The sequence below is a fragment of the Strix aluco genome, chromosome 5 (genome assembly GCF_031877795.1).
Source record: "Strix aluco isolate bStrAlu1 chromosome 5, bStrAlu1.hap1, whole genome shotgun sequence".
In the NCBI taxonomy this organism is placed as follows: Eukaryota; Metazoa; Chordata; class Aves; order Strigiformes; family Strigidae; genus Strix; species Strix aluco.
In genome coordinates, this window is record NC_133935.1 from 37,012,027 (window position 1) to 37,037,811 (window position 25,785).

General features: G+C 46.3%; 1 protein-coding gene across 2 annotated transcripts in view; it reads left to right on the forward strand.

Moving 5' to 3' along the window:
• The window catches only part of NTN4 (netrin 4), a 49,213-nt gene extending 25,387 nt beyond the window's left edge, over positions 1–23,826 (forward strand). For both annotated transcript variants that reach the window (XM_074827021.1, XM_074827020.1), the window contains exons 4-10: positions 6,617–6,743; positions 8,057–8,245; positions 14,240–14,456; positions 15,134–15,246; positions 16,427–16,495; positions 18,277–18,447; positions 22,081–23,826. In XM_074827021.1, coding sequence (XP_074683122.1) covers positions 6,617–6,743; positions 8,057–8,245; positions 14,240–14,456; positions 15,134–15,246; positions 16,427–16,495; positions 18,277–18,447; positions 22,081–22,217 — 1,023 coding nt within the window. In that variant the 3' untranslated portion in view covers positions 22,218–23,826. The remainder of the gene's footprint in view (positions 1–6,616; positions 6,744–8,056; positions 8,246–14,239; positions 14,457–15,133; positions 15,247–16,426; positions 16,496–18,276; positions 18,448–22,080) is intronic.
• Positions 23,827–25,785: the final 1,959 nt, after the last annotated feature.

A 25,785-nucleotide genomic window follows, 5' to 3' on the forward strand; every position in this document is an offset into this window, starting at 1 on the left:
CTACTGTGCTAAAGCACTTCTGTATAGTTGGGCAGGGTGAATATTCCTCCCCCTTCCCATGTAGCCAACCCCGTGGCTGTTATAAATTGTTACCGTGCTGCTGACATCAAAAGATGCAGAAGGTCTTCTCCAGCAGCACTGACAGAAGCCTATTGTACAAGGAATTACAAAAACCCACCAGACAGCCCCCACGCCCTGGACAACAAGCTTTGTTTTCTTTCACAAGAATGAGATAGGATATGAGAATTTTCTCATGCATAAATTTGGTTGTCTGGTGCTTTGGGAAAGAATACCTCCCCGCGTGCTGACAGCAGCCAGTAGGCATCAGTTCTAAAATTGGCACAGTGGCTCAAGCACAACACAGTGTAAAAGCTGTGGTTACAGACTCAGCGTGAATGCCGTGATTTTCCTTTAGGCTGATATCATAACTGTTTTCCATGAAAGTAAAAAAAAAAATAAATAGAGAAAATACAATTTTAGCAGTTCCAAGAAAGAAACTCTATTAAAGGCAGTTGTCCCTCCCAGCTATTTAGCCTATTACTCTGTCTTTGGAACACTGATTTTCTTTTAGTGTGCATTTGTGTTGGACTCTATATAGTGGGTGAGTTCTTGCAATATAAATCAATTCATAACAGGGGACTGAAAGCATTTTTCCCTCAACACAGCATTTCTTTCTCACTGCCCAACATTTTAGAACATGATAAATAGGGGGAAAAGTATTTTATAGGATTCAACTAAAGAAAAAACCCTATGTATTTGCAATCTGAAAGGAAGTGCTGGAAGGTTATAATTCAGCAACAAAAGGCTCTGGAAGGAAGCATGCCCTAGCAACTGTCTTTGTATAGAGAAATCAGTCGCTCGTTTATCTTACAGAAGTCAACTTTTGTAACACTGTTTGCATTGTGCCCTCTAATGACTGACGTTGCGACGGGGCTGTCGAGCTAAGAAGGGAAACAGTGTGAAAGTGAACTGGGATGTAAAGACCCCATGACAAAATGAAAAATGGTGTGAGAAGGCTTTGCTGCTTAAATGAATCAAGAGCCGTGTGAATGCTTAAAGGAGTGAGACGTACTGGGAATTGTGTTTGTGTACTTAGCAATGCTCCAGAATGACCCAAGTGGATACGCCTTACAGTTAAATGTAAATCAAGGTGAATGAAAAGCGAGGAAAAAAATGTCCCCTTTCCCCTATTGATGTGGGGGGGTCACATCCTGCCTTCAGAAAGGTGCTGAGATGCTGAAGAAATCCCCGTGGCTGGGTACATAATTTCCCCACTCTACCTGGGGTTCCAGCAGAGATGCTGGACTGGTTTCTCAGCCCTGGCTCCCAGCCGCTCTGTGGCATGATGGGGAGTTTACAGGGCACAGCAGTCTTGCATCTGGCCCTCCTACAGCTCTTAGAGGCATTAATTTTGCACGGTGTAGACCGTCTGTTGGCTGTTTTTCACCTGTCACCACTTCTCTTTTCCTTCTGTTACCTCTTCTTGTCCTGTCTTTCTCCTGTTTTCAGCTGTCATGGTATTTCTTTATAACTAAAAAAAATACCTGTCTGCTTATGGGCTGCAAGAAAGGGCTTGCTAATATTCACCTTCTTTTGTTGTTTCCAACACGTAAAAATCTTTTCTGTCATGATGGAATTATGTAGAAGAAAAAAGAGATTTTCTTCAATGGGATAAAGCTAGGATGGAGAGATTTTTTAAAGCAGAGCTGTTCTGGGGGGTAATCATTATAATGCAATTGAAAGAGAATAGATACATCAGCCTGAGGCAAGTTTTTTGAAGCACTTAGATCTGACTTTCATTACATTTCTGGAAAAAAGGAATTTGGAAAAAAAGGTATTACCTAAGTGGTTGCACTGAGAAACAAGTTATTAAAGACCCCGTTTCCCTTCCCTCACTCGGTTGAGACTGGCCATTTAGTTGTTCAGCTTGTTCATTAGAGGGTCTGCACCCTGCTCTGCCTGGCCGAGAGGCATCAGGGCCACCATGGGACCTGGGGGTACCTCGGAGAGGCAGAGTTTTCTCAAAGTCCAGCCTGTTTGCTGTAAAGGCTTGACACCGTGGGAATTGGGAAGCTTGCTGCCTTCTCCAAAGCTTGCCCTGAAGACCGGCACCCGAGTGGCTGCATCTGATGCAGAAGCAGAGCCAGCTGGACCATCACATCCCGTGCCTCTGTGGGTGCTCACCCAGATGTGAATGCCATTGAGATTACGAGTCCCTGGCCCTGCAACAAGCAGGGGTGCACAGGTTTGCAAAGCGTGCATGGCAGGCTGGGCTACTGAATGGCCATCCCAGCCCATGCTGAGGTGAGCAGAGGGAGCACAGGATCCAACAGTGCGATCTGGGCTCAGGAGAGAGCATCTGATGAAGACGCTAACACATCTGATTGTGATAAACCCGGGAGGAAAGGGGACTGCAAAGCAGCACTCTTATGATAAGAACAGGGAACATGTGGTTCCTCCTGACCCAGGCTGCAACAGCACCCACCAAGTCTGGAGCACATGTCTTATGAGGAGCGGCTGAGGGAACTGTGGTTGTTTAGTGTGGAGAAGAGGAGGCTGAGGGGAGACCTCATCGCCCTCTACAACTACCTGAAAGGAGGTTGCAGAGAGATGGGTGTGGAGGTTTGAACTCACCTCCCCCTCCCGGCTCTGGTGAAATAGGGGAGGGACAAAAGAAGAGAATTCGTAGGTTGAATAAAAAGAAAGAATTTACTAACTATAACAAGAGAACAACAGTAACAATAGTGAGTCCAAAAAGAAAATGGGTAAAATGCAGCAGTGGCTTACCTAGCACTGCGATGAGAAGAGAGAGAGAGAGAGCGCCCGCCCACCTAAATCCCTGGGCATGACATCCCATGGTATGAAATACTCCAATGAAAATTAACTCCATCCTGGTCAAAACCAGGACAATGGGGATGAGTCTCTTTAACAAAGTAACAAGCAATAGAACAAGAGGTAATGGCCTCAGGTTGCACCAGGGAAGGTTTAGACTGGATATTAGGAAGCATTTCTTTACAGAACGGGTTATTAGGCAGTGGAATGGATTGCCCAGGGAGGTGGTGGAGTCCCCATCCCTGGAGGTGTTTAAGAGTCGGATTGACATAGCGCTGAGGGATATGGTGTAGTTGAGAATGGTCAGTGTTAGGTTAATGGTTGGACTGGATGATCTTCAAGGTCTTTTCAAACCTAGATGATTCTGTGATTCTGAGTCAGCTGGGGAGTCCAAACCTATGGACCTCTGTGCTGGTCCTGCACTTGCCTTTACACAGAAGTCAGAATCATGCTATTCTGTTATTTTTTAAGCTTTTCAGCCAGACCATTTGTTTCCTTCTCCACCAGGTGCATCATACCTTTACAAGCAATTAATACCAAGAGCAGCATGCCCTGCTCTGCCTCGATGTCTATCTAAATACCATCTGGCTTGATTTTCACCATCTCCAAATTAGACTCTTTTGTAGCGCTGCTTGCCACAGCATCTGAGAGCCCACAAGCCTGCCATTGGTGCAGCAGTTTTTTAAGTATATAAAACCTTTCTTCAGAGTTCATATACAGATTAATAAATTGGCTATTCAGTGGTTTACTTATTAGCTCTGTGTGCCAAATTAATGGCTGCACATCAGGTTCTTGGGATACCCGTCCTCTTCTGATTTATTTTCACCCACCTCCCCCTATTCTGGCAACGTGGCATGCTCTGTTATACAGTACTTGGGCTTTCAGAAAATGCAGGCTCTTAAGCCTTGGGACTATGAATGCTCCTCAGTGGGGAGTTTTGCCTCACTCTCTGCTGGTGTCTTGGGATGCTTAATCCTTTGAGGGTTTCTTAGGTGCTGCTGAGTTTTGAAGTCATACATTATTAATGCTGAGCAGCCACGGACTGTTTGACTGAGTCCCCACTGATTCTTTGTGTGGCTTTGGCAAGGGGGGAGCTGAATTTGAGGGTGAGGCTGCAGACTGCGGGCACAGGCAGAGGGAGCACGCATCCTTGCAGTAATCCCAAGAGTCCCTGTGTCTGAAACATATCCCTGTTTGCAAGTCTTCTTCCATGTTCTTCTTACTTTGACATCATGATCACCAAAGCACTAGGGGACCACCTGGTTTTGACCATGACACTGTCTGGCTCCCTTAGGTTGCCTTCCCCTCCTGATCACACATGTCCCAGGTCTGGTGGGTCCCTCTACCCTAACAGCTGTGACAGTCTGTGAGGAACAAGCTGAAGGATTTCACTGCCCACAGATGTGGTTCAGGCTACTACAACCTGTTTAGCCCTCTCCACTCGATGGCCAAAGGGCTTGCAAGAAACCCCTACCAAAAATGGCGTCAAAGAGTTAGGGCTCCATCAAAACCACCAGAAGATGACCACATGACCAATACAGGTTTAACTAATTTCTGCTTCCATGCAGATGGATGCTTTTAAATGTGTGTGAAGTAACTCCGTAACACTGGTTTGTTTGTGTGTGGACTTTGCCTAAAAAAATGTATGAGAAAGAGATATTTTATTGAAGAGTGATAATTTAGGAAAGTGAGGCATCTGAGACCTTGAAGAACATTTTCCAGTTGGTAGCAAAAATTAAATTATGAAAACACGAGACACAGTTTGAGAACTAGATATTCCCTCTGCAAATTTGGTTTGTTTCTTTTCTGTATTTGCTTCTCATTCTTTTCAAACATTAGCACACATTTAAGCATATATCAATACGATAAGCCAGACAGACCAACTAGTATCTGCAGTGAGACCAACTGATATCTGCGACGAGGCCTAATAGCACAGAAAGCGATGTTATCTTAGTATTTGCACTTTAGCTTAGATGCTTGCGCATTCTGTCTGACTCTGTCTGTATCTGTCCATTGCTTACACAGTCCAGTCACTGTACTGTATTTTTCTTATTCCTGCTTTCATGATCCAGTCATTTTAATAAGGCAGGAAAGGATCACTTGAAAACTTTTTGAGAGATTTTGCTATTTACATTGCTGCTGAAAAGTCTTTTAAGGACTTTCAAGGTAATTTTTGAAGTTTTATCTGTTCAGGTTACATCTGACCCCTGTGAGATAGCAGCTGAAATCTGTTCATTAAAAATAAGTAAATCAGAAAGTCATCATTAGCCAGGAGTGTGTGTGGTGTGTGTGTGTACCTACGTAACAAGCAGGAGCTGTTTACAACGTGTTCAAGGTCCTCCTCTGTTTTGTTTACTCTTCGGATTTTTCACAGGAACCTTTTTCGTGGCAGGTCTCAGCAGCAAGTCATACAGTTAGGATCAGCACTCTTGTAAAACCACAAGTTAAACAGAGTGGACGGCGGCATCTTCCAGTAGCAGTTAAAGCCATGCCCCAGCACTGGGCTGGATCACCATGCACCCCAACCTCCCTGTGTCACTCCTGATGCCAAAAGCAGCCATCGGCTGGTGCAGCTCCCCAGCTCCATTGGTTTTATGGTCAGCCTGTGGCATGAGTGTGGGGCCACGCTGGCAGGGCAGGCTGAGGTCTCCGGCTCATTACTGAGCAGCAGGAGAAGCCGAAGCATGCTCAGTTTATTGCCTTCCTTTCTCTATCACTTTCCTGGCGACTGATGAAGGAAGGGGCACCAGGGTGGTGAGGCACCGCTCAGCTCATGTTTCAGCAAACACAGGATGCTGATGGTGCCTTGAGCCTGGCCACACATCAGACATCTGGAGAGACTTGCGCTGAAATGCTCTTAGTAAAACTGTATTTAAAAGCAAAATGTCGAGCAGAGTAAAGCTGCAAACACAGGCAGCCACCAAAATAGCTACGGTAGGTAGCTGCCTGACACAGTCCATGGGAAGAGGCAGGGCCTTCAGCCTTGCCGGCAGAGCTGTGCTGCTTCAGAGCTTGATTTCATTGCATCTAGGGGCTGCCGGGCTGCTCTTGCCCTCTGGCTATGTCTTGTTTTCTTTGCATTTGCCAACAGTGTGAGTAATGCCAGCAGCTGGCACCAAGCGTGCTACGCTGGCTTTTCATCTTTAATTACCCCTTTACACTAGGCTGTCTAGATGTTAAATTACCTATTTGTCATGAACATATCTGAGTACAGTCACTCATGGTCCTTGTGCTATTCTTGGTTCTTCCTTTGTGGGGCAAAATTTCTTCCTAGGATGAATAGATATCTATGTTTCAGGGGTTTGAATTTCTTTTTTTCTCATTTATGTTGGTGATGGCTGTGCACAGAGTTGGGTGCTGAGGTTGTGTTCCTGCAGTACTGCAAAGGTGTATTCACGTCTGGGAGGGAGAAAAAGACAAAGGTTTTACAGTGTTTCCCAAAGATGCTTTGAATGTTGGCTTTCATTAATCTCTCCTGGAGATTCATGCTGCAGCTGGAATCTCTCTGCTAAAGATCCTTTTAGATCTCAAAAAAATAAAAAAGTTATAATTATACAATACCATGACATGCAGATTCACAAATACTAATCTAATTGAAAGTGTAACTGCAGAATATTTGCCTTTGACTGAACTGGACATCAAGGCAGACATCATGCTAGCCCTCTTTCTAGTCCATGTAATACCGTCTAGCTGTCACGATATCTTCTGTACATGGGCATTGCTTGTGCTCCAGAGACTCTCTGGGCTTTGCTGTGGGTGATCCTTGCTCTCTTTCCCCTGCTAGGTCCATGGGAAATGCATGTGCAAGCACAACACAGCAGGGTCCCACTGCCAGCACTGCGCCCCGCTCTACAACAACCAGCCTTGGCAGGCTGCCGACGGCAAAACCGGAGCCCCCAGGGAGTGTCAGTGTAAGTAGCCAGCCGGGAACAGTGTCTCCAGAGCCTCTGCTGGAGCAAAATGCTTCCTCCTTTTGTGCCTTTCTCCTGTGTTTCTAAGAGGCAGCAGATACTGGGCTGGTGGGCAGGTGCTTGTGGAGCAGCTCAATGCGTGGAGAGCCAGTGCCACGCTCCTGCCCAGTGCCCACCGCATGTGTGTATGGTGGGGATGGCCCTTTTTGCACAGCCCCTCACTTGGAAATCCTCACAAAACTGTGTTGTCTGTTGGTTTGGCCTTTCTGTGGGACACAAGCGCATCTCCTTGAGATATGGTTTTCTTCTGCAGGCAGACTGCAGTCTGCCAGGGTGCCTTGGAAGTGACGAGGGGGCCAGCATTGTCACCTCCATGGGCACCACTGACAAACACGTTTGCAGAAGGTATGGTCTTCTGCTGCTGGACGTGGTCTCTGCTCACCCCCTGGGCGCTGGGGACAAGAGGAGCCGCGGGTTCCTCCCAGGAGGTTTGGGGATTACTTCTGTGGTGCTGGGGAGGGATGCTCGGGGTGAGTGCAGGCTGCAGGGGACTACAGAGGTCATGGGACAATCTTTTTCAGTAACAGCAGCAGTCTAGCCAGAAGGGCACTGAGGATTAACTGCACCACACCAGGAAGGTTTCCAGCATGCTGAGTGCCATCCTGCCATGGCTATGATGCTATCAACACTTAAGCTAGCATCAGCCTGCCTGTGTGGGCTGCAGTCACACTCACTGCAGTATGGATATTCTCCAAAGGAATGACAGTGAATCCCTGTTTCCACCAGCAGCATTTGATGAGCAGGGATTGGAATAGATCTCACTTGGCTACTGATTTCAGGCCTGTGGGCATCCAGACTTCCTCCACTGCCAACGCAGGGAAAGGGGGATGCTCGCCCTCTCTCACACACCTCCCTTCCACCTGTCTTTTCCCTCCATCAGACACAAGGAGCATCCTGGCAGCACCCACGTGGCAGATGCAGTATGGGGCACTGCTGATTCCTAAACAGGGAGGGAAGGATCCTGCCCCACCAGGACCAGTGAATGGGGGAGCTCTCCCTATGCCGGCCTGACGATGTTACTGTCCTTGTACTGGGAAACCCATACTGGAAATAAAAGAGTTGCTAGATGTCACCTCTAGAGGTTGGGAAGCATGGATGAAAATGTGATACTTCATGCGTTTGAATGAATAATGGGTTCCATAGGTCAGGTCTCCCATTCCAAAACCTGGTTTGGGGTTTTGTGTCTCTTTTCTATAAATCAACATCTTTCACTGCCTTAATGAGTTTTTCTGTTCCCTTTGGCTTCATCTCAGCATGCAAGTGTAATGGGCATGCTGACACTTGTCATTTTGACATGGATGCGTGGCTGGCGTCGGGCAATCGCAGCGGCGGTGTCTGCGACAACTGTCAGCACAACACGGAAGGGCAGCACTGCCAGCGCTGCAAGCCAGGCTTCTACCGGGACCTCAGGAAGCCCTTCTCTGCCCCAGACGCCTGCAAACGTAAGTCAGCAACCTTTTACTTCTCAAGTGGGAGGGTGTCAAAGAAAGGGTGAGATCCTTTGCCCCTCCTTGGAGCAATCTTCTTGCTTCAGTGAAGGACGGGAAGCTCTTCTGAATTCCCTTTTTGATGCTGTTTGCAAAAAGCAGGGTAAAAGCCTGCAGATGCTGTTGACAAATCTGTCCCAAGGATCCCTGTAGCCTGGGGGTAGGAGAAGGGAGATGATTCATTGACTTTCTCCTGCTATTTTTGGAGAGCAAAAGCTGCATCATGTTTTCATGTTCTCCTTGTTTGGTGATTGTCACAACCTCAGAAGCGGGGTGCCTCAGCCAACAGGGCTGCAGCTGATAAATAGCATCGCCCACCAGTGCATGTTTGCAGCAGCGTATGGAGTGAGAGACTGGAACACGAGTTAAGTGATATTCCAGAAGGTGTGACACCGAGGAGGTCAGGCCAAAGTCAATGACTCAGCCACATGTGAAGTTAAATATTTCCCAAGCAAAAGCAGCGATCCAAAAGCCATGCTCCCCAGGGACCACTGTGAGGATGGTGACTCACCGTGGGGGACTCCGGATCCCCAAATAATGCTGAGCACATTACACTGGTCAGCTAAATATAGGGTGCAGGAATGCTCTCCGCTCTGCACCTATGGCCACCCACTGGCTTCACCAGATTTCTCCTCACTGATCCAAATCTGGAGGAGGACCTCCATGGGTGGCAGAAAAAAATCTGACTGACACCCTGCTTCTGTCATTTGAGAGGACAGTGAGCACATCTCCCTCCTCCAAAGGAGAGGTACCTGTTTTTAAAGGAATAGAAGCCCTTCTGGGGTGGGGAGCTGCACCCCAGCCTGGGAGGGTTGTGCGGTTTCACTTTCATCTGCAGGGTCGGGCGGGGAACAACCGCTTTCATCCTGCTCCTTCACTGCGCATCATCCTCATGAGACTCTCAGCAGCCTCACCAGCCTGTCGCAGAAGTCCTTCTTCTCTCCACCTTTCACTTGTTGCAAGGAGGAGCAGCAACAGCTGAACCGCCTGTTTTACAACTCTAATTCTCCTTACAAAAACAGAATTGACCACAGTTCTCCATTACTTGTGTAAATAATTATTTCACTGCTGTAGTATGTACACAAATTTGGTTTTTTAAACAGTGTATTTAATGACTTTTTAAAGTTCCTTTACCTACTTGTGTACATTGAAGTTCCAAGTCTACTTCTCTGAAACATCAGATACTTTCCCTCCATAATTATTGCCAGAACCTAGGCAACAAACTTTAGTTTTGGAGTCTCATGAGTAAAAAGACAGGTTTAAATATTGCGCTTAGACCCAAAGCAGGGGCTTCAGGGTTTTTTCCTAACTCATAGATTCAGGCTTGCTGATTAAAAAACCCAAACAATTGGATTAATTGGTAGATTGGTAGATAACAGAGGATGAAAGACTGCAGCAAATTCTGTATGGGACCCTCAAGCTCCAAAATGTGCTTTTACTGGAATTGTGCTACCTTCACTAGGATTGTAATTCCTGATGCTTTTTACATGCTAGCTCCCATCAGGGAAGAGCACACACTTTTCCAAGGCCATTGAAGCCGAGTCAAGCTTTGTCACTGATTTGAGTGCGGGCTTCTGGAACCTAAAAATATTGCCCTTCACCTTGAAGGTGGTAGGAGTGGCTGCCATCTCCTGTGACATCTCATGCAGCTCATTGAGGAGATGGAATTTCACAAGAGACCCATCGTAGGGTTTTCCTGGTGCCAAAACGCCCAGTCAAAATCCTGTGGCTGTTTGGAGTGTCCAGGAGGAAGTCAAATGGCACCTCCTGGGCTGGCCAGCATGGACCCTGCTTCCTCGCAAACCCGGATGGAAATAGAGGTCTCGGGACATACTGCTGCAAAACAGCCACAGCTCAAAGGGAAGGCTGCCAACAGTGTGCGTGTGCCTGTGCGCAAGTTAGACCAGCGCTAATGAATTCAGGCATTATATCACGTCATTAGCTATATGTTAGCCAAATCCCAAGAGACTCGATTAAAAAGTTTCTCCCAGCCCTTCTAGGCAGGAGAAAGCTGTGGAGATGAGGTGATTAATGGGTATTTTTGTTGACATATGCTGGTGCTCAGTTCTCTCAGCTTTCTGCATTCATCTCTAAATCGCTGGCCTCTGGCATTCCACTTTCCACATTTTTTCCCCCCCCAAAAAGTGTGCCTGGTATAAAGTCTATAAATTTGTTTCTGTTACTCTTTAATGCAACAATTCAACCTCTTTACGGACCACTATGTATTCATGAGCCCTGGTATTTAAAGACCAAAGATAACATATATTTGGCAAGAACTGTAAGATAGCTTTGAGTACAGTGAGAAGTCTACATTTATTTATCTTCTGCATTAAGTACATCTACTTTGTTGCTTTTTTTGTTTTTTTGTATTTATGAATACTGAGCATGAAGTACTCAAGTATCTCAGGGACACAACTTTCGCCGGCATAAACTGGGTTCCACAAAAGTGTAGGGATTATCTGAGTGGTTTCCTTTCAGAGACCCTATTGCTACAAACACACAGATTATTTCTCTCTGAGCTTTTCAAACCCTCCCTCAGACCCCTTCACCATTTCCTTTCTGATCTCTGGCTGCAGGGGCTGCTCACTGCACCTGGGGACTCCAAATCTCACGGGGGAGCCCAGCAGCTTGCAGGGCTGTAGCAAATGACTAATGACTGCTAAGTTAAATTATATAAGATGAATTGCAGCCTATGCCTGGCACATTTCCAAGGACCGTGCCACAGTCTTCAGTAACAAGGGACACGTGTGTAATGCCCAGCTATTCCTTCAGGGAAGGCCACAGCATTGCCTGCTTGCTTCTGGCTCAAGGCACTGCAATTGCTCAACCATGGGATAGCATTGAAAATTTAAAAATACCAAGGTCAAAGTAAATAAAGGAGTTGTTAAGCCATAATCTTTAAGGATACTTTAAAGATTCTTGTAGGCAAAAAGTGTATATAATATTTGCTCAGGAGTAGGTGTGTACCCAATAAAACGAGACGTTCTGCTGTTTAAAACAGCAATCTGATGACTCTTTCCCCCCACCATACCAATCGGTCCTTTTCTTTACATCCCTCATGAATTTTTAAGCCTCAGCTACAGTATAATTGCAGACAATAAATTGGGTTTTATAATTGCTGAGTTTATTTTTGCTCTTCAACTGTAGGTTTTTGAGGGTAAATATTTGTCATTTCCAAAGGTTGGCTGGCAGCTGAAGAAACCACAACAGTATCACCAATCAAGGGCAGAGAAATTCAGCTCCACTGGAGTCCCACTTACTGGGTTTCGATCCCAATCAGCACATGCAACACTGGGACAGGCGGCTGTTGATTCATGTGTGCGTGGAAGTCATGCGCAAAATATTGCTATGTAGTACAGGGTGGTAAACTGGCATTTTAATGATGCTGCTTACAAATTGAAAAGAACGAAAAAAGATCAAGCTTGCAGAAAGTTTCTCTTGATCCCAAGCTAGTGGTGCCCAGCCAGCCCTTCTCTCACTGGAGCTCCCTTGGCTGTGGAAACGCCCGGCCTCCCCGGTGGGGTGCCCATGCCACATGAGACAGGCACTGTCCCGAAGCCTCGCGCTGAGAGTCTCACACTCTGCGCCCCTGTATCCACCACGAAGTGCCATCCAAACACTGTCTATACCTGCTTTATCTGCTGCTTGGCTGCTCCTCTCACCTTCCTGGAGGAGACTCCCCTACTACCTGTGCTACAGTGAGGTGCAGATTGGGTGGAAGGAGGAAAATGGGGTCTAAACCCAACACTCAGTGCAGCAGCAGCCCATGAGGGAGCAGTAGCTGCAGCTGCCAAACATTGTATAATCAGTCCTGCAGTCCTTTTGTTCCTGCCATTGCCATAGTATGGACTCACTTGGTCCTATTTTTGTGCATTTCTTTAAAAATTGGTACAACATGCTCACATTTAAGCTCCAGTCTCATTTCTGTGCTTGGTGCATAGTGATGGGCTGCACTTTATGTCTCTGTATTGCTCAGCGTATTCCCACTGCAGCGCTTCTCTTTGCAGTGTTCATTGAAAAGTGTAGCCAACTACGTTCTCATTTTTAATTGCCATTTTAATTGCCTGTCAGTTTACTGCTCTATTTTTTGTAACACCCTCTGTAAATTTAATATTCTTGCCTCACCATGGTGTTGCCACTGCTATTAAATTTCCATTAGGAAAAAAATTGTGCAAAAGCTTTGTCTAAAACATAAAAAGCTCCAATGCCAGTAGGGTTGGGTGTAAAACTCAGCTGAAACCCAACCGAAACAGGACTCTCTCTGAGCAGTGGGTTTAGCTCACTGACTGAGAGGAGGATAGAAGAGCTTTAAGTGCTTGATATTTCCCCTGAAGGGGCTGAGGAATGCCAGAAATACCCACCACATCTAGTTGGAAAAGAGAGCATTTGGCTACATGTGTCAGGTGTAAAACACTTCACAGACTTCAGGAGAAAGGTATGCGAGTCTGTGAGCGCTGTTGAAAACTATGCTATTAAAGGTACCAGAGTTCACTGCCTGCAGCTAGTTATGCAGCTTGTGGAGAGCCTTTCTAATCTTTTAATTTTATTTAATTATATTTGTTTGGGAATGGAAAGGGTGGGGAAAATTTGGGGATTACTTTGGCAAAGGTTTTGGAATCATAGTCGCCTCTAAGTTACCTGCCAATATTAATCTATCCTTTACTATTTTGAAATTACATTCCAGGTATGTCAAATCCCTGAAACCACAAAAATGTTGTCAGAGCAAACTTAAATATATGTGCACAGCAATAAGCATTTTAAGAGAAAGAAAGGTTTTGTTGCATGCAGTGTTTTTTCTGCTTTATTGCCTTTATGGTTGCAAAATAAAAATACTTATATTAGAATTTGGTGAAAATTTTCCCTCCAAACAAAATTTTCTCAGGAAATCCATTTTTTATGTAAATGGAATTTTAGACAAAAGTCTTTCAGCAGAGAATTTTTTACCATCATTCACAAGGCTGACTGTAACATGTCCTGGTCAGAAAACCAAACCCTGAGGGAAGGAGTGCACAAGTCACCCAACTACTGGTCCTGTGGGGCACCGTGTTGCCTTCTGACCAGGCCAAATGGTCAGAGGTTTGGCTCACACTTTTGATAACTGTATTTCTGATCTTTGAAAAGATTAAAATCTTTTGGGGAAAAAAGATCTAGTCTTGCAACAGACACAAATTACAGTTATGCAAAAAAAACCTCCTAAGAAGCAGGCAAGGAAAACTTCACCTATATTAGGGCACCCTTTCTGATTTTTGAGAAAATGACTATTTCTCCCATTGTGTCCCAGTATGCTTCCAGTGCATCATTCTGCTGCAACAGGCTGTGGGAGAGGAAGAAAGAGCAGCCAGTGTTTCTAACATGCACTCTGCAAAGCTGTGTCCCAGTCTATATGCAAAAGCATATATCTGAGCTGTCCAGGTCCTCATTCTTTTTTTTAATGTTTTGAAATGATGGCTTTAAAAGAAAGTCAGACAGAGATAGAGAGGTACTTTTTGCTCAGCCTCCACTTTAATTAAAATGACTATTCTGAGGGGTTTTTTTAGTCTCCTGGATGCAAGACAGTTGTTATTACTTTAGAAACCAATTATGCTCTGATTCGTTTTTGCAGTGAAGCACCCACAGCTGCTTAAAGATCACTGTGAGCCAGGCACATCCCTGGGTACTTTGCTGGATTGGAGTCCAGATGCTGTAAGGAAAGCAATAAAGGCCTGTTTGACAAAACAAAACACAACACCAGAGTAGGTTGACTAATTAAGATAGCTCACAAAAGTTAAAATCATACAGAGTCCAAAGGGAGACTCTGCTCAGATTTATATGGGTGAGGAAAAAAAAGCCCAGAAACCCCACCGGTGTCCCTAGGCAGAGTGGCGGTTTCACAGGCATCTCCTGCACCTTTGTCCCGAAGAGCTTTTTCACTCACAGATGCTCTCTCTCCTGCCACGGTATCTCCCGCAGCTTGCTCCTGCCACCCCCTGGGATCGGCTGCGCTCCCCCTGGGCCCCCACACCTTCTGTGACCCCAGCACCGGTGACTGCCCCTGCAAGCCCGGCGTGGCAGGGCCCCACTGCGACCACTGCCTCCCTGGCTACTGGGGCTTCGGTGCCTACGGCTGCCGCCCCTGCGACTGCGCCCGCAGCTGTGACCCCCGCACCGGCGACTGCCACAGCAGCAGGTGAGTTGGGAGGTCCTGGCCACCCTCTCCCAGCCTCACCATACCCCCGCAGTCTCCATCCTAGGGAAGGCACTGCACCGACCTTATTTATGCATGGTGTGCAGGCTGAAAAATACCCATTATATAAAATATTTGGGGTATGGTCAAGAACTGGACTTAGAGTGGGAGCTGAGGCTGTGGTTCACCTGGGTGCCTGGCACACCGCGGTAGGGCACTGGTGATGTTGGATTATTGGCTCTCGGTGCTGGTGTTAATGTATCAGGTTTTTTCCATAACCTTCACAGTTGCTTCTTCTTCACAAGCAAAATATGGGCCTCAGGGCATCTGAGTGAGAGGAGACCAAACTCAGCTTGCATTGACTGTGTTGGACTTAGAGTCAAGCTCTGACTTTTAGAAGACAGCACATTTTAATAATATCCCACTATCTGGATCTTATATTTTTTTTTACCACACTGGGGATATTCATAGCATATAAATCCCTATAATGTATTTTAAACCCCAAATGGATTCATGACCCACTCTGACAACACTCAACCCGTTCACTTTCCAAAACTGCCCCTCGCATTGAACATCACCAAGATGTGCAGTCACATTGCACCCAGACGACAGGTTGGTATTGGCCCGGCTTTCCGCTGGCTCCAGGAGGAAGGCTGACCGTCTCCCTTTCCCCCCAACAGCTCTGACGTGACCTGGCACAACGAAGCACCTCCTTTCCAGGTGGTGTTCAATGAGAGCGAGCCCGCCTGGGGCTGGGAGGACGAGCAGGGTTTCTCGGCGCTCCGGCACTCTGGTAGGATGGCGGCTTCACACGTGTTTCCCTGCTCCATCCCTCCTGCCAGCAGCCCGTATGGATACAGTCTTCTGCACTGGCTTGTAATTAGCGGCCTGGCAGTTGCGGGAGGGGATGGACATTCCCCCATTAACGTCCTGTGTGACCAGCTCCTTCCCCTTCATGAGACAGAGGAGCCTTATGGCTCGTCCCATCAATGTGAGGACATGCAAACCCTTTAGGCAGGTGCTCCACAATGAAAGCCTGCACCCAGCATTTAGCTGTCAGCAAGGCAAGAGTTGCCTGCCTGAATTTGCAGTCCCAGCTCTGAATGTCAAGGCTAAATACTCTTATGTTATACTTGGCCATCATGTTTTGAATGTGTCTTTGTATTCACTAGAACTACTACATGTTGGACAAACCAGCAACATTATTTAGAGGGTGGGGTTTGCCACTTCATTGGCAAGTAACTAGGAAATTTCTCGGAATTTATTTCCCCAATACCCACAACAATTTTAGCATCAATTGCAGCTTATGATGCGATTCAAGATGGCCTAGCATTTCAGCTATGACTTCAGCTGGTGAAGTTATTTCCCTCCTGTCCCTCCGGTCTGGAGGAATTGGGTGCAGTGTGATGTTGCTGCGAGACAGGTTGGCCCCACAGTGCAGTATCGAGCTGTCCTCCCTTGCAATCACTGCATGCAAGCAGGCATGCGTCATTTCCTCCATTTTCAGAAAGCAGCATGATAAAATCTCGAAGATACAATAATTGAGTTAATTGAAGGGAAAGCTCCATCATTTGTCTGGGCAACTTCATTTTAAACGTAAATAAGTATATCATGTTATTCTTTGTTCTAAGATCACGGAAGTCATTAATCTGCCTTAACCTCTGCAACGTTTCCTTTTAAAATTTTGTCTGGTACATTACAGTGTGGAAAATACCACAGAGAAAGACATGCGTGTTATTTGCATCCCAAGGCAAGATAATAAGGCCTTTGTTTCCCCTCTCTTCAAATTGTAAACAAGGAATAATTTCCCTTGGACTAAGATTGCATATTCAGCCTGGATCTGAAAATAGGGCTTTTTTCGCATGGGGCTTGTGGACCATGTGAAAACCTCTGGCAGGTCCTGGGCTCTGCCAGCAAATGCTCCTGTCTTTTAAGTACAATCCACAGCCGTTTGCTTCCTTCTCTTTCCCCAGGTAAATGCGAATGTAAAGAGCAAGTTTTAGGGAATCCCAAGGTCTTCTGTGGGATGAAGTACACCTATGGTGAGTTGCGGGTGAGGTGGCAGGTGTGTAAAGGGAGGTGCTGTGAGGTGGTGCAAGAGTGTAAAGCATGAGAGGTGCTCCTGTGTGCACTGCTCCGTCCCAGCAAACCCATGGGCTGCTTAGTCTGAGGGCAGATCTTTGACTTTTCGAAAATGTATAGATATCATGGTGCCAAAAGGTGGGTGAAGCATCTTGCTCTGTTACCCACCTGTCTCAGTACCAAAATACCTTTGTGCCAAAATCGTGGGAGGACAAGAGCTGGAAGTGTCCCTGAGAGGTTGTCTAGGTCCAAGACAGACAGTTAAGCACTGTTACCAAAAATGGGTCACCAAAACTGTCTGTAGACCAGGGGCCCCAAGCACAGTCTAGAAATCACTAAATCTGAATTATGCTGAATGTAAGGAGGGACGGTGATGACCACAAGAGACACTACATGGAGAAAACAGCTCCAGCAGCCACCAGGAACTTCCCCCTGTCAACAAAGTTCAGCTGTTGCAATGGGGTGATGTATATTGTCTATGTGTCTGTTGGATTTAAATGAATGAGAGGAGGCACTTTGTTTCCCAAGACCTCTCTGGTGTGTGCCAGTGAAATGCCTCCTTCATACCGCAGCAGAGCAAGGAATGCTCTGTGTAGCACTCCCTTCCTTCACAGTCTTCCAGGGGTCTCCTACACCTGTTTCATCTCACACTGAAATTGAAAATGCACAGAGGGAGAACCAATACTTCTACAGGCTGTGGAGCAACCCACAAAGGGAAGTTCAAGGGGCCACCAGCTATTGAAATATAGCTCTGGCTTAGCGACATTAGGAAAAAATCTGCTTCTACTTTGCTTTGCTCCCTGGCTGCGATAGTGACTGTGTTTAATCTTGCCAAAGATAAGAAATTTTTTAAAAAGTCACAAAACCACCAAGTTCAGAAATCTTATCTAAAGTGCACTCAGGCTTCCCACCCTTTCATCACTCAACATGAAAGGTGTCAGCTGAACTGGAGAGACAGATGAATTGTGAGGCTCATCATGAGCTTCAGGAGGCCATACTGTAGGAGGAGAGGTTTCCCTGAGCTTCCTAACATGCAGTGCTGAATAAAACACCACCATATGGTGCTATGTACCAGTGTAGGCATCAGCACAGTACAGGGGAGGTTCATGCATGAGACTTGAGCCCTGAACCTCCACATGCAGACGCTCAGCAGGTGGGATACCAGGTGGCAGGAGTGTGGGTATCTATGAGCTCAAAACACTCTGTGATTTGCCTCAGTTCCCAACAACGTTTTTGGATTTGGCAGTTCTGCAAAGTGGGAGGACCAGCAGCAGGAGTGTTCACCAGGGTGGTATGAGGGCAGCTCCTCATGCCCCTGCCTGCTGCCTGGGCTGAGGCCAGCAAAGCCCCCAGGTCAATCCCTAAAACCGAGGCTTTCCACTTGATTTCCAAAAATGCTAAGAGAGACAAAGTCTTTGCTGATGTCTGGGGGAAAATAGGGCCCTCACAAGTTTTGAAAATCAGGTCACTGGACCTCTCCTGCTGCCCACGTGGCAGGTCCAGGGGCTGTGGCCAAACAAACCGGCAGCATTCCTGCCCACAGATATGGGGACACAGGCACTCCCCCACCAGCTGCGCTGACTCCAGGCTCCCCAGCAAGAAGCATCAGGCTAACTCCACTGTAACAAAGTAATTGTCCTCACTGCTTCACCCAGACACTTGAATTAGACCAACAAAAAAAGAAAAAGCGAGCACTGTAAATAGTTTATATATTCCTGGTCTTGAATTCATGTCTTCCCAGTGATCAAGACAAAGATCTTGTCAGCTCATGACAAAGGCTCCCATGCAGAAGTCAATGTGAAGATCAAGAAAGTCTTGAAATCTACAAAGCTGAAGGTCCTCCGGGGCAAGAGGACACTCTACCCTGAATCCTGGACTAACAGAGGCTGCACTTGTCCCATCCTCAATCCCGGTAGGTTTGACTCCCTGAGCAGTACATCCCCAACACATTTACACAGATTTCCTTCCCACTCCTCTGTCCCCTCATGCCAGTGAGCTGAGATTGCAGCCCAGTGTTGATACAGCATTTGGAGTCCAACAGCAATCTCCATCAAATTTGGATTTTGTAGAGGAAAAACTCTGTTCATTCTATAGACTTTCAAACGTACAATTCTCTTTATGAAGCATAGTAACAGTCTTACAGCTTTACCAATTTCAGTCTGTTCCCAGAGGGAGGGAGGTGCACATCATGCCATGATTACATGACATATTTTTTCAAAACTAATGCTAATTTGAATCCATAAAAACACATTTAAATCTAATTTCACTCATGATATTGTACTGAAGTTCTAATCTAAACTCAAGGGAAGATATCTCTTTGAAAGTAACACTAATTTGCATCTACATGATTTGGAAGAGATTCTCTTACACAGTGAGAGGAGAGCTTTGACTTCCCAGGTTTTTCTCATCATCTTTCACTGAAATGGAGTATAACCAGTGGTGGCTAATCAGTGCATGCAGTCTCCGGTATGGATAAGGAGATGCAGACTCTGGATTTTCTTCAATAGAGCAAAACTAATCTGCAGCTGACACACCTTTCTTTACAACTCCAAGATAAACCAACAGTTACCAACTAATTCAGATGAAGGATTTTCTTTCCATAAGGCACACACATCACTTGGAAATCACCAATGAAAATGTTGACTTCAGTGCTGAGACATCCCTTGTGCGTGCAGCACTAGGAACTTCCTTTGGGGGAAAGGGCTGTCTGTGAGGCTGGATCATGCAGAAAGGTTATTCATTGATGAGGTGTTTGCAGTTGTCTTTCATCTCCACCAAAGTGAGTGTCTTTGGCTTTGAAGGCAAGCTGCCATGATAGCACAGCTGTAGTCAGGAAGTCTTGTCAGGTGCAAGGGTCAGATGAATCAGCAGCATTAGGCAGGACTTTACTGTTTAAGTGCAGTAAGACTTTGGATATTGGTAAAACACCATAAATCTATAAATAAATAGATACAGCTGTTTTATTTTTCCATATGCAATGCAAATGCAAGCAAGAAAGCCCAGATGTGTCTGCCTTAATATAAACCTGGAGGAATGCCATGGAAGCTGTCAGACACTGAGTGTGGCAGGGCAGCCTCGCACCTGACACCCAGCTTTGTGACTCCACTAATTTCAGAGGCGCTTCACTGATTTTTCCCCAGCAGAGGAGAAGACAGCAGTAATCACATAATCAATGAAGATCACTTGGACACCAGCAGAAGGGTGGAGGTGAAATTGTCTTTAGAGACAATCCAGGTGTCTGACACGTCAGGTATTACTCCCTTGCCAGCTCTCATGATTTACACTGCAAAGTTTAGTATTGTCTTGAAATGCAACTGCTGGCATCCCATGAGTATAAATTAATCTCAGCTTTCATGTTAGAAAGAAGTTGTAAAGTTTGGTCCTAATGAAAAACTTGAAAACATCAACAGAACACATCTTTAAGATTCAATCTTAAAAAAGGATTCCAGATATTTTTTTAAATCTCATGATTTTCTTTAGCTACCACATTCATTTCTGAATGGTTGTCAATGCTATATTAGCAGATTCAACCCTCTCTCGGGGTAAGAGTTTCTGATCTCCAGATGTATAAACCAAAAACAGCTGGATAAAAAGACAAGTTGACATAAAACAAATTCCTGAAATATGGCTGTAATGGAGATCACATCTCCCAAAACCATAGAGGAGATCAAAGATAAAAATAGAAGAAATAAAGACATATTTTTATTCTGTTTCACAGTGCTAAAGAGATACCAAAAGGAGAGTGGGCTCTTAAAGGCTCTGACAAGAAATAAAAATTCCAACCATTTGTCAAATATCCATGGGCTGTTTTCAGATAATAAATGTGCTTAAATTCCTATGAGAGGATATTCGCTACCTTTGCACGCCTTCCACACACCCCCACACAGGCAGGTTGGACTTCTGGGGGGACACTGAGCTGAAAGGTTTAAAGGTCTCAGCTGTTCACAGGGGAACAGGAGCCCCTTCCCCTCCTTGGCTCTGCCAAGCATAGACACAAATAAGCATGGAGCTGCCTGCCAGCAACACAGGGCAAAACGCACAGCCTCAAGTCCTGGCTGGTGGCATCTCAGTCATCTGATTCATTTTAATTTTACACTTCTGTAACATCAGGTTGAAAATCTAGAAAGCCCTACCAAATCATCAACCATGGCAATATTTGTTTGCTTTCTGAGGGTGCATGCCATGTTTTTCTCTCAAGAGAGAGAGTTTTAGAAGCCCTTGAAAAGTGATGTTTATAACAGCAGGATTGACATGGCAAAAATTATTGTCTTGCAAAGGGTGATATTGCCATACGCATATCCTGTGTTTACTTGGCAGAAGAGAGGGGGGGTGTGCCCAAAAACTCAGATGAAGTAGATAACAAATTGTATTGAATTAAAGAAAAACATGCTTGACCTTTAACTAGGGGACAGTCTCCCTTTATTCTGAACTACAAAATGAAAACCCAAGAAAACACGAGCAGACTCCCTGCTGTGGCCAGGATGGAGCCAGACCACTGAGAGCACTGGGAGAGACTGATCTCCGATCTCCCCCAGGCTAGTTTGTACCACCACGTGGTGCTCCCCAGACTGGTGCAAGGAGGAGAGGGTACAGGCGGGGCCTCAGGCTTGCCGTACCCGAGATGTGCTGCAGCAGGATGCTGGCCCTGGCAGGGAGCTCCTCCTGCCATGGGAGGAATGATCCTCCTTGTTATCCCCATTCATGGCATATTCGTAGCCCATTTAGGCTGTTGGGATCTGTGGCAGTGTTTCTTTAGCTAATTCAAAGCAAATGCTTCACTCCATCCCCTCGCTTAGCAGTTATTGCCTGGCTCCAAGCGCTCGTTGAGTCGTGCCCTGAAAGCCAAGCGCAGACCCAGATGCCCAGGGTGAGCCCTGTGGCAGGGCACTGCAGGGCCGTGCTCCAGCCCTTTCTGGCAGCTTCTGGACACCAGGCAAGGCTTTGCCAGATGCTGCTGTCATGTCTCTAAACATCTGGCAGAGGCAGAAATTAATGCAGCTCATTTCAGTGTGACTGCCACCCCCTCAGGCTCTTCTGGGGTGCTCATGCCAGCAAATCTAGTATTGCCTCTCATCAGGGTCTGGCATGCCTTTGCCTGCAAGGGGGCACTGGGCATTTTGAGCAAGACACCAGCACTGGGCCCTCCTGCACTGTCACTACTGGAATGCAACTGATTTCTGGGCCCAGGTGTATTCAGGGAGGGGTGAGGCCAGTGGCTGTCAAATGAAGGTAATAGCAGTTCCCAAACAAGGTATAAAAACTTGCAATGCAGTCCCCAGGGTTCAGCTTCCATTTATATTTAGAAGCTAGCAAAATCAAAGCTAGTATACTGCATCTCACTGACAGATGCGCCACAGGGGTCTTTTTTCCATAGGTATAGATAGAGGTATAGATATACAGATATATGAGAGAAACAATATGTATAAATATTTCTTTGTATAAGTGCTTTTTGACATGGGACTAGATATCCAGGCTGACTTTGCAGTGTCAATAGGCCTCTTATGTGTAGTGCTGTGAAGTCCCTGACAGCTTTGCTGGTTTGCAGGCTTGGAGTACCTCGTGGCAGGACACGAGGACATCCGAACGGGCAGACTCATAGTCAACATGAAAAGTTTTGTCCATCAGTGGAAGTCGGCTCTTGGAAGAAAGGTCCTTGAGATTTTGAAAAGAGACTGCAACTAGAGGTACATGACTGCCTAGGGCATTTCTTCATGCACAAAATGCAACAGCCTTCACAGAGAGAAGACCTCTAGGATGAAAACTGGAATGTAAGGAAATAGTGCCAAAATGTGTAGCGAGACATTCAGAGTTGTAGGCGCTGTCTAATTTAACCCTTCCTGGTCAACGTTCATTCACTCCCCTGTAGCTTCCTTGCCAGGGGCTCACCTGAGCCCAGCTCATCATTATGTTGAGGGAAACAAAGGGGCAGACGCTTGTCTCACTCCAGTGTGATGTTAGAGCAACTCCTATGAAGCCACTGATCACCCCAGATGAAATTGTCACCCTAGAGAGGGAAAGCATGTCCATGAGCTACAGCTGAGAAGCAAAACACCACTGCCAGTGCTGCCAGCATGGATCCTGAGTGACTTCCAGAGGCTCCCAGAGAATGCTGTGGGGAAGGCGGTGGCTGCAGCAGAGGGCAGGCGCTGACAGCAGCATGGCAGTGACAACTGCTCTTTAGAAACACCCCCTCGGGTTAAGACACGGCATCCGTCAAAGAGAATAAGATACCGCTTACTTTTAACCTGGTCACCCCACTGAAGGTTTCGGGGGCTAAATTCTCTGCTGGTGCTGGCGAGGACAGAGCTGCCAGAGTGAATCAAACCCTTCTGCCTTGACACAAGCGCAACGCAGGGCCGGGGCCAGCTGTCCACCCACCACACAGCTGCAGAGAAGAGCCAGCTCCAGAGGGTGCAGCGTCTCTGAGCTTTTGTCCTTGAAGTGTTAAAAAACGAACCTAGCCCTAGTGTAAATATTTCATTGTATAAAGCACTTTACTACCTGCCACTTCACGGTGCGGGAAGTCTAATTGTGTTGGGGAAAGAAGAGGTTGAAGATGGAATATGAAAAGAACTCACTGAAACAGAAGCACTCCTGAAGATCCCCCCAGTTGGACGGCGTTAACGGTATAAAGGGAATGGCCAGCCTGGCACTGGCCACTCAGAGTATCTGAGGATGCAATTTGAAAGAGAAAGTATTTGCACTGAAGTCCCAGCTTCAGACCAGCACTTGGACCCCGTGGGCAGGACTCCAGCGAGACTTCGCAAACAGTGCGAGAAGAAGAGACTTTGAGATAAAAAATGCAATTGCCAGAGGAGAAAAACTCTGCCTGCAGGAAGAGGAGTGGATGCAGAGAACAGAGAGGACTCGCATTCGCATGTCATAACCCAGCGATTCATGGTGGGCCTGGAGTTTATTTTATTTTTATGTTAGTATTTAAAACTGAACATTTTATTTGTTTTCCTCTGTGTTATTGTTTGCAATATATACTGCCATTATACTTCCTCATTAACACCAGTATGGAATATAGCACAGTTTACTGCAGTTTTCAGCACTAAAATATATCTTTTCTATAAAGCATCTTTAAACCACATTGCATAGAGTGTATTTTGTTCATGAGTGTGAGGGGAAAGAAAAGGAAGACATGCAACACCAGAAAAGTCACGAGTCTACCAATCTGCTTTACTTATGTATTTTTCTTTCAAGGTCCTGTGGACTCACAAAAAAAAGATACTATTTTGGTAATTTGTTTTTATATCTCATGTATGTAATAAATATAATATGATCTCAACATCTTCATCTCCTGTTACTGCTTACACCACTGGCAATATGGTCTTCGTGCCTGTGCTAAAGAGTGCAGTGAAGATGGCTCTGGGTGCAGAGAAGCTGCCATGGGGGCTATTTTCCTCTCTGGGGAAGGTAGCATTCACCATGTGGTAAAAAGCCAAGCAGCATGGATGGCTCACAGAAATCCCGTTTCACCTCTATTTTGGGAGGCTTATAAGCTCTTCTCATAAGGGGAATTGTACCTAAGTATTTTCAAAGCTGTCCAGATCCTTGTATCCACAGAGGCCTGATGGCTGAGCTGCAGAGCAGTTACCCATAAAAAGCAAGCCAGGGACGGCAGAAATCAGGGCCTACATTTGAAACATTTGAAACTGTAAAGGGGGAAAAATAGGCTGTGGGAAATGAGCACTGTGGCAAAAGGTCTATAAAAACACTGCAGAGTGAAGTCAAGCATCAGAAATGAGTGGCCAGGGGGCCAAGGCGTAACCTGCGGCGTGGGCAGCAGCACCCGAGGCGGGCGGTTAATCAGTAGCTGCCAGGGCACCACGCTGCAGCAGCACCCATCTCCCCGGCAGAGGAGACTCCTCCTGTGGAGACACTTGGAGACTAAGAGCCTCCAACATCTCTCTTCTGATTTAAAACTTTGCTGTTTTACCTGCCTGACATATTTTTAGCCTTACTTTATTTTAATGCCATTAAAACTATGTCTGCAACGGCTGACTGATTAACGTGAAAGCTGGAGGGTGTGAGCAGAGAGTCCCACAGTCGCAGCCGGCTAGAGCACTGCAGGGAATCGGGACAGCTCTGGCGGCAGACACTGCTTATGGCACCTTGTCTGACCCCCGCCTAGCCTTGGATCTGGACACTGATGGTTTTATGAAGGAAAGGGATTAGCTTCCATAGGGCAAATCTGTCCATGAGAGATTTCTGTGAGGGGAATTTTGGCTGGAAGGAGAAGTGTCCCTTTACCAAGAGCAGGAGAGCTGGATATCATTCTGTCCATATGAGATCACCTCACAGTGATGAAGTGGCCAGCTAAATCCTTCTCAGTGAGAAAAGTTTGTTTGGACAGTAAATCTTTGCAACTGAATGAGTTCATGGAAGCAGCCTGCCTGGTTTATCTATTTAATCCCATCTGTTACATATACTAGTAGTTTCCTTCGGGATGGTTCTGACATACTCTCTCCATTTCTGACAGAGTTGTAGGTTGATAATTCTTCGGATTTGCAGAAGTGGTGCAAGATGTGTGAGCAGCAGAAGCAGGGAGGTTATAGTCCCCCTGTACTCTGCACTGGTGAGGCCACAGCTGGAGTATTGTGTCCAGTTTTGGGCACCTCGATACGAGAGAGGTATCGAGGTGCTGGAGTGAGTGCAGAGGAGGGCAATGAAGCTGGTGAAGGGCCTGGAGAACAGATCCTATGAGGAGCGATTGAAGGAGCTGGGACTGTTTAGTTTGAGGAGGAGAAGGCTGAGGGGAGACCTCATCACTCTCTACAGCTACCTGAAAGGACATTGTAGAGAGGTTGGTGCTGGTCTCTTCTCACAGGGAATTAGTGATAGAACAAGAGGGAATGGCTTTAAACTGCAACAGGAGAGGTTTAGACTGGACATTAGGAAAAAAATTTTCACAGAAAGAGTGGTCAGACAGTGGAATAGGCTGCCCAGGGAGGTGGTGGAGTCACCATCCCTGGATGTGGGAGTCATTTAGATGAGATGTCGGGGGATATGGTGTAGGGGAGAACTTTGTAGAGTAGGGCTGATGGTTGGACTTGATGATCCCAAGGGTCTTTTCCAACCTGAATGATTCTGTGATTCTGTGATTCTGTGATACGAGAACAGGATGCCTGTCCCTGCCCACCTGAAGAGTAGATTTATTGCTTGACGACTCCAGGAGTAGCAATGCGTTGACCAGTCCTGCTGTGTGACAAAAATCAGCAGCAGGAAAACCAGCCCAGTCATAATC